Source organism: Papio anubis, chromosome X, assembly GCF_008728515.1.
Source record: "Papio anubis isolate 15944 chromosome X, Panubis1.0, whole genome shotgun sequence".
Taxonomy (NCBI): Eukaryota; Metazoa; Chordata; class Mammalia; order Primates; family Cercopithecidae; genus Papio; species Papio anubis.
In genome coordinates this window covers 24,195,080-24,204,343 of record NC_044996.1, presented here as the reverse complement: position 1 = coordinate 24,204,343, position 9,264 = coordinate 24,195,080, and the positions used below count along the sequence as shown (strand labels likewise).

General features: G+C 45.1%; 1 protein-coding gene across 2 annotated transcripts in view; it reads right to left on the bottom strand.

Annotated features, from left to right (window-relative positions):
* Nucleotides 1-1,453: 1,453 nt before the first annotated feature.
* AIFM1 (apoptosis inducing factor mitochondria associated 1) overlaps nt 1,454-9,264 on the bottom strand; it is a 36,037-nt gene continuing 28,226 nt past the window's right edge. For both annotated transcript variants that reach the window (XM_003918264.3, XM_003918265.5), the window contains exons 11-16: nt 9,015-9,103; nt 8,417-8,557; nt 5,703-5,845; nt 4,057-4,181; nt 2,056-2,252; nt 1,454-1,717 (exon numbers count right to left, since the gene is read on the bottom strand). In XM_003918264.3, coding sequence (XP_003918313.1) covers nt 1,646-1,717; nt 2,056-2,252; nt 4,057-4,181; nt 5,703-5,845; nt 8,417-8,557; nt 9,015-9,103 — 767 coding nt within the window. In that variant the 3' untranslated portion in view covers nt 1,454-1,645. The remainder of the gene's footprint in view (nt 1,718-2,055; nt 2,253-4,056; nt 4,182-5,702; nt 5,846-8,416; nt 8,558-9,014; nt 9,104-9,264) is intronic.

Below are 9,264 nucleotides of genomic sequence, written 5' to 3'. Positions count from 1 at the left end.
TTGGCCTCCCAAAGTGCTGGGACTACAGGCGTAAGCCACTGCACCTGACTCTAGATGAGTTTTCTACATATGGATTTGGATATATCATTTGGATATGATCACATTCGACTAAACCTGTATCCATATAGTATTGCACATATAGTATTGCATGGTATACCTATACTGCTAATTCTTATGGTGGAGATTTGGCCTGTTCTCCCAGAGTTCAGAAGGGATTTGGTTGAAGCTGAAACTGCCCTTAATCAAACCCAATATTAAAAAAAAATCCAGACTAGTGGTAATTTTCTTTTTATATACATGGAGTTTCACAACAGGACTCTTGAAAATAGTAACAAATTCCTCTTAAATAAGATTTGACGTTTTTAGGCCGGGTGCGGTGGCTCACACCTATAATCCCAGCACTTTGGGAGGCTGAGGCGGGCGGATCACCTGAGGTAGGTAGCTTGAGATCAGCCTGACCAACATGGAGAAAACCCATCTCTACTGAAAATACAAAATTAGCCAGGCATGGTGGTGCATGACTGTAATCCCAGCTACTCGGGAGGCTGAGGCAGGAGAATCACTTGAACCCAGGAGGTAGAGGTGGTGAGCCTAGGTTGCACCATTGCACTCCAGCCTGGGCAACAAGAGCAAAACTCCATCTCAAAATAATAATAATAATAATAATAATAATAATAATAATAATAATTGATTTTTAAAAGTTAAGCAATCTAAAATGCCAAACAATGAGTTGACTTGTGAAACTCTGAATTGTATTCCCAGGAAATAATCTGTAAAGTGAGGTATGCCCATAAGCATATTTTAGAAAAAAGGAGCTTAAGAGAGGACAGATGTCTGGCATGAGGACAACAGGCAGAAGAGTCAAGAGATGATGGTCCTTCCACGAGTCCGTCTCCAGGTTTAACTGTGAAGCACCAGGTCTCTGAACTCAGATTTGTAGTAAGTGCCCTTTCTGTCCCCTGCAGGACCCAATCCAGTTCTGGGACGGGAGTTGTTCCAGGTTAAACGGAGTCTATTCCATACATTTATTTGTTCACTAATTCGACAATGATCTATGAAGCACTTAGTATGAAGCAGACCCTGTGCTAAGCTCTGGAGATAAAACCATGAGCAAGGCCTTAACGTCAGGGCTCCTGCTTCCAGGAAGTCATGGGCTAGCAGGGAGACACATACACAAGGATGAGGCTTGGAAGGCTGGGAAAGTCTTCAGAGATAGTGAACTTCCTGAGAGGAGAGGAGGGGAGTCGAGTGTTGTGGGCCGAGGCCACAGCAGGTGTGTGCAAAGAAGTCTGGAGGGATGAGGGAAGTTTGGAAATGAAAGGAGTTTCACGGGTGGAGTAGGGCACGAATACGTGGCTGACAAAAATCCTGCCCTTGGTGGGTGCTGCAATTTGCTTGCTTTCTAATAGGCTTTCCTCCTTCACCCACCTGCCCCCTTGACAAGAGAACAAAATTTAATTTAGAAGAATCAGAATTTATTTCACTATGTGAACATTAAGAATTTGCTTACATAGTTGAAAATATTCACAAAGGACTTGATCATTCACACTTATACACAGAGAAAGTCTGCAGAATAAAAAAATGCTCCTTTACCCATCCGACCCCTCAGGGGTGGCAAAGGGTTTGCCAATTCCACTGCGGGGCTTCAGTCTTCATGAATGTTGAATAGTTTGGCTACTTCATTGAGATCTTCATGCTGCTCACCGTCCTTAATGATCTGAGGGAGAGAGAGTAACAATAGGTCCCTAACTCACTCCATGTGCGTTCAGGCCATGCCCACACAATGGGGCCACCTGGGGCAGTCCCCATATCACACTGGGAGGGAGGTGTGGGAACAGCTCTCTGCTAAACCCAAACAAGCAGCCTGCCAACTCCCAGATCACCCAGCCAAGTCCCAAGTGAAAAATAATGTTCCTGAGCCAAGGCTATACCTTTGTTCTGCTTAGGCACAATCTGACCTGGGGGACAATGCATCTCAGGGCACCTGATGAAGTTACAGGAGTGTTTCTGAGCCGTACTTCCCATCTTCCTCTAAGACTTATGACGGGCACCTACCTTCCTTGCTATTGGCATTCGGTTAAAGATGTTCCATAGCACAATCCCCACGACCACTTTGTCCCTGAGGTAGAAGACGACACCTTTGCCGTAGTCCTCCCCCTGGACGGGGGCCTGTGGAACTGCCGGGGTGCTGGGAGGAATAGCAATTTCTGAAGCCTCGGACTCTGTCTCACTCTCTGATCGGATACCAGTTCCTGTGGCCAGCCCCCAAAACAAATAAACATAGAAGCAAAATCAAAACTTCAGTTATTATGAGCCTGGGAAATTCTAGAAGCCAACAGTCTTTCAAGGCCTGCTTCAAGCTACTTCTAGAGGATTTGTTTCTCTATGCCCCCTCAGTAAACCCTGGCCTTCACCAGCCCCTCTCCAGTGACAAAGCCAAGGAAAGGTCTTCCTTGCCAGCTCCTGGGCACAGGGTCAGTCTGACCCAAAACTTCCCTCCCTTATTATCTCATTTTAAATTCATGCTATGAATATTTCCTGATATCTGGATTTCTTCAAACTGCAGAAGGCTGGTCCTTGTCCTCTAAGAAATATTCTAGAGTGGCATGGTCCAAATACAGTAGCCACTAGCCACAGCCATGTAAATGAACATCATTTCAAACTGAGTAAGATGTAAAATTCAGTTCCTTATCTGCACTCACCATGTTTCATGAGCTCAGAAGCCACATGTGGCTAGTGGCTAATGTACTGGACAGAGCAGAGATGGAACATTTCCATCGCAGCAGAAAGTTCTATTGGACAGTGCTATTAGACAGATGCTTTTTTTGGTGAGTCTGGCTCTGTCGCCCAGGCTGGAGTGCAGTGGCGGATCTCAGCTCACTGCAAGCTCAGCCTCCGAGTTCCATGTTCTCCTGCCTCAGCCTCCCGAGTAGCTGGGACTGGCGCCGCCACCACCTACGCCCGGCTAATTTTTTGTGTTCTTAGTAGAGAGGCGGGGTTTTAGCGGTGTTAGCCAGGATGGTCTCGATCTCCTGACCTTGTGATCCGCCCGTCTCGGCCTCCCAAAGTGCTGGGATTACAGGCTTGAGCCACCGCGCCCGGCCTAGACAGATACTTTAGCCAAAGCAGAAGGCACTTCCATATGGAAAAACCATAGTGAAGGCATTTCTTCCTAGAGAAAGATAAGAGGGGAAGGGAAGGGTGGCATGGGAAGGGGGCACCTTGCCTTCTGAGAACCACTAGCCCCCAATAACACTGTCCAGTGGACAGAGCAGTGACATGAATCCACTTACTAGGTTACTAGGAGAGATCAATTAAGGAATATGGAATACATTAGAATTACACAGGAAAAGGAACTACATATCCATATAATGTCTTACTTTCTCCTTCTTAAAGAGCACCCTGCCCTTGAGACACCTCTGGCAAAAGGACACAGAGGTTAAATAACTTGAGCTAAGGTTAAGGAATAAGGTCTCGGAGTTAATGAAAGAGACATGTGTGGGAGAGAAGTTCATTCCAAGAGAGGTGCCTCCCATCTAAAGAAAACCTGGCACTAAGATCTGCCAAATGGAATGAGAGGCAGCTAAAGAACTACTCAGCCCAGTTCCTCCCTGCCCAGGACCCATGGAGGACAGCCAGTCTTAAGCTAAGGCTCTCAGGCCGTGTTCTTGAGATTCGCCTGAAGCAAAATAATAAAAATGACAACTGAAAGAAAGAAAAAAACACAACCTAAAAAGTTCAGGTTTTCTTGTTTTCTTCCTTAGATAGGTCTTCCCAGAGACAAACGAAACAACAGTGTCGTTGAGTTAGCCACTGTCCACTGTCTAGGACAGATACCCGCAATATTTGAATCTATGCTTTGCCCAGGATACCTGATTTTGCCAAATCTCAGACCACTAAAGAGTGAGGACTTGAGGTTTGGTTTCTTTTAAAGCACAACATGAAGAGAGGCTTTCACTGACAGCACCCGCTGGCCAATACAGAAACCCCTTGTTCAGGAGAATCTGGACCACTGCTTCTCAACACTCTCTAAGAGGAGTGCTGGGGCTTCCTTACCTGACTGCTCTGTGGCAGATCTGGGGTTGTCTTGTGCAGTTGCTTTTGCAAAAACACCAACTGTGGGCAAACTACTGTCCACAAGACCAATAGCTTCATAGCCAACGTCGGGGCCCAAATCACTCCTAACAAGAGAGAAGAGGGTGTTCTGTCAAGGGACTGTAAGGAATGACACGGTAGCACATATTCACCACGACAATGCACTTTTTTTTTTTTCTTTTTTTTTTCCTGAGCCGGAGTTTCGCTTGTCGCCCAGACTGGAGTGCAATGGTGAGAACTCAGCTCATTGCAACATCTGCCTCCTGGGTTCAAGTGATTCTCCAGCCTCAGCCTCCTGAGTAGCTGGGATTACAGGCATCCACTACTACACCTGGCTAATTTTTGTATTTTTAGTAGAGACGGGATTTTACCATGCTGGCCAGGCTTGTCTTGAACTCCTGACCTCAAGTAATCTGCCCGCCCTGGCCTCCCAGAGTGCAGGGATTACAGACATGAGCCACCGTGCCCGACCAACACTGCACTCTTATGCTAACCAAAGAACTCAGTATGCATATCACGAGACGCCAAACTGATCTGCTGTTGCTAGAGCATCTAGGGATGACCATGAGAAAGTAAGATTAACCCTAACAGCTTTGACTTTTCCTTAAAAAGCCATTATACACGATCACATATCCATGCAGTGATTGAAGTGTTCTTCAATTTATTCATGCTTTTATCCCATGCCACATTTGAAAAGTGATGAGGTCCCCACTTTTGCTATTCACTACTTTCGTCTTGAAATTCCCTTTTTGAAGCTTCAAAGAGTGTTCCACATTTACAGAATTCAGAATTTGAGATGTTTTATGGTTTCATTAACCTACGGTATTTCCCCTTAGCCTCCACTTTTCTTTTCTTTAGCTTTTAAAACGTTTTTATTTAAAAAATTCAGACGAGCTCTTGGTATGTTGCCCAGGTTGGTCTCGAACTTCTGGGCTCAAGCAATCCCCCGGCCTCGGTCTCCCAAAGTGCTGGGATTAGAGGTATGAGCAACCACACCAGACCAGCCTTCATCTTTTAGGACTGGAATGCTTTCTGACTTTTTTTTTTTTTTTTTTTGAGACGGAGTCTCGCTCTATTGCCCAGGCCGGAGTGCAGTGGTGTGATCTCGGCTCACTGCAACCTCCACCTCCCGGGTCCAAGCAATTCTCCTGCCTCAGCCTACCGAGTAGCTGGGATTACAGGCACGCGTCACTATGCCAGGCTAATTTTTGTATTTTTAGTAGAGACAGGGTTTCACCATGTTGGTCAGGCTGGTCTCGAACTCCTGGCTTTGTGATCCGCCCACCTCGGCCTCTGAGATATTTTGCCAGAAGTGCTGGTGCCATCTCCATTCATTCACCTAGTCTAACAAACATCAGACGGAACACTTAAAATAACTTTTTTTTCTCTTTTAATGTTTTACAAAAGGAGCAGTTTGGTGAAAAACCAATCAGGACACTTTTGCCAGATGGTTACCTGAGGGTAGAATGTGTGGACATGAGATGGACTTTTTTCCCTTCTGTATGAAAGCTAACTGGCTCATAATAAAACCAAACCATAACTCTGTGTTATGGTCCTAGAGATACTGAACTGTAATCAATTGGGTCCCCAAGGCACACAACTATTACCAGAACATTGACTGATGCCAGTACGGCTTAGCAGCTCCAGTCATATTTTCTCCAGCCAATCTTCCACTCACAACAGCATGATCATGGTGCTCTACCCGCCTCCTTCCCAACTTTATATCATAGAAGCATGCAGCATCTCCTGCCTGTGGAAACAAATACATGACATGAACACATGATTAAAAACAAAAAAAGCAAGTTAAAGACAAAATATAAACTTTGGGGGCTCAAAGAACACTTGTAATGGTAACTAATTCATGTTTTCCATCTACAGGCCAGAGTTGTACTTAAACTAACAAAAACAGCTGATAACCCATTCAATTTTTTTTTTTTTTTGAGACAGGGTCTCACTCTATTGCCTGGGCTGGAGTGCAGTGGTGCGATCATGGCTCACCACAGCCTGGACCTCCAGGCTCAGATGATCCTCCCACCTCAGCCTCCCAAGTAGCTGGGACTACAGGAATGTACCACCATGCCCGGCTAAATTTTTTTTTTTTTTTTAAGAGCTGGGGTGTTGCCATGTTGCCCAGGCTGGTCTCGAACTCCTGGGCTCAAGCAACGTCCCTGCCTCAGCCTTCTAAAGTGTTGGGATTACAGGTGTGAGCCACCATGCCTGGCCTGAGATCTCATTTTAAAATATCGATTCCAGGCCAGGTGCAGTGGCTCATGCCCGTAATCCCAGCACTTTGGGAGGCCAAGGTGGGCGGATCACAAGGTCAGGAGTTTGAGACAAGCCTGGCCAATATGGTGAAACCCCATCTCTACTAAAAATACAAAAAATTAGGCGGGTGTGGTGGCGAGCACCTGTAATCCCAGCTACTTGGGAGGCTGAGACAGGATAATGGCTTGAACCCGGGAGGCGGAGGTTGCAGTGAGCCGAGATCGTGCCACTGTACTCCAGACTGGGAAACAGAGTGAGACTACGTCCCCCCCCCAAAAAAATCTATTCTGCTTCCATAAAGCTAACCTAAATCTTCTATAGTTCGGTTTACTTATGCCTACTTCCTGTTCTTTCCTTAACAGACCGGATATTTAATAACCATGATTTGCAGAATATTCTTTTCTATATGTAGAAACCAGTTTTTGGATGTGACTGCCTCTCACCTAGAAATGTTTTCTTAGATTTCTTTTTGTCATTCAGTATTCATTCATTCAACAAATATTTATGGAGTACTCATTATATACAAAAGTATTATGTTGTCCGGGTTGCTGAGACAAAACTGACATGGACCTTGACTATGAGGAGCATACAACCTAGTACAGAAAGATACAGCCTTGCTCATAACTACAGAGCAATGTAAACAGTAATGTGCCATATGAAAGGTACAGATTAAAGGAGTCAAGTATTTCAAGCAGAGGGCAAGAACCTCCAGCCAGGGGTGAACTGGGCCAGCTTCACGAAGGATGTGGTATTTGAGCTCTCTAACCCTTTGTTCATCTTTGTGGCTATTTAGACTCCCCCAAAGCAACCTAAAAATCCAACGAGTAAGCAACGGTAAAGTAAACTGTGAATTCACTTAATGGAACATATAGTCATTAAACTGTTTACAAAGTCTGAAGCAACATAGAAAATGCTTACATTTATGGTGTTAAGTGGAAAAGAGCAGAATATTATATATAGTATGCTTGCCATGAATAAAACAAACCAACAATAAAACCTACATGCAAGGAAACAAAGGGAAGGAAATTCACCAAAATATTAATGGTTGCTGCAGGTGACTTTCCTCTTGCCTTCTTGTCTGTCTTCTACATTGACCACGTATTACTTTTTTTTTTTTTTGAGACTGAGTCTTGCTCTGTTGTTGCCCAGGCTGGAGGGCAGTGGCATGATCTCTGCTCACTGCAGCCTCTGCCTCCTGAATTCAAGTGATTCTCCTGCCTCACTCAGCCCCCCAAGTAGCTGGGATTACAGGCCTGTGCCACTACACCCGGCTAATTTTTGTATATTTTTAGTAGACACGGGGTTTTGCCATGTTAGCCAGGCTGGTCTCGAACTCCTGATCTCAAGTGATCCACCTGCCTCAGCCTCCCAAAGTGCTGGAATTACAGGCGTGAGCCACTTCGCCTGGCCCACGTATTACTTTTATAACAAGTTTAAAAAATCCAGTACATTTCATCTTTTTTTTTTTAAAGCAAGGTTTGGAGGGGGAAAAAAATTCCTCCAAGGTGCCTATGTCCTTAGTTGCAGAGTCCATAAACAAACACAGTACACTTGTAACTAGCAATGGGGAAATTACCTCATGGTTCCTACATACTATAGTCTTGTTTGTGTCATAATAGATTGTAAAAAAACAGCTAAAAATAGTACTCAAGGAAAATGAAAACAGCGTAATTTTCCTTTCTAGGGAACAGGTTATAAATTGCTTCATCCTCCATCCTCCGGATTCACATTTGAGCAAAGGGAACAGCAGATCCATCTGAAAGCTATGTGCATGCCCACCAGGGGTTATGCCAGTGGCTGATGCCAATAAGTAGAACCGGAAGAGCTCTACTCCTGCAGGCATGCACACTGCTCATTTTATCTGCCACTAGCTTGCACATGAGGCCATACCTGGTCTTCTGAATCAAGCAGTTCACACATTTCTATTCTGTACCCTCAGCCTCTAAACATTCTGACCCTATCTGGTTAGGCTGATGAGCTTTAGCATACCACCGGGCAGACCTGTTCACAGGCTAGGGAGAATGAACTGTGCCTGGTCATGCTGTAGCACACTTACCACCCAGATGTTAGAGCGTGCTTGTAGCTCTGCATTTACCCGGAAGCCACCAAAATCTGAGTCTATTTCCAGGCCACCAGTCTTGGCCAACTCAACATTGGGCTCCAGGCCCACAGCTGCCACTATGTGGTCAGTTTCTACCTGAGGCAAAAAAGAAATAATTCAGTCAATTACCACAGTTCCCATTTATGCCTACAGGCGTAACAATGGCCCATCATGCCATTAAGAATTGGGACTTCAAAAAATCATGGGTTAACTTACCTCTGGTAAATGGATTTTAAGTTCTATTTCATAAGCCTCCACCACCCCATCCCATGCACATCCCCCATGTCATTCGAACAGAAATCTGCCACCCTAGCCAGGACTCAAAACTCTGTGAGACAGATAGAAAGGGGCTAAGGGAAAGTGGTTCACAGGTGTCTACTCTGGCTCTCATCATTCTGTTTTAATGGAGGGGTAGTTAATTCGGAAAATTATATCAGGTTAATGGCAACTGCCAGGAAAAATAATCTACTGGTGTCAAATGAAGGAGTAAGAATGAGGCAAGGGGAGCAGAGAACTGGAAGGCCTCCTGGCAGGCTGTCTTTTCCTTCCTTACCTTCCTGCCGTCTTTCAGCTTGATAAGTAACTTGCCACTGCTGACTCCAACCGATTGAACAATAGCATTGGGCATCACCTTAACTCCCTCTGTAAAGGCAAACAAGACCTGAGAGTGAGCCTACGAGGCTGTCACTTTCATGGGAAATAGGGAAGCTCACCAGTGGTCTCCTTCATGGTAAAACCAATAATCAGTACACAGGCAGTTTTGGAGAGCCGCAAGAACCTACACCCATGGCTCATTTCCAGCA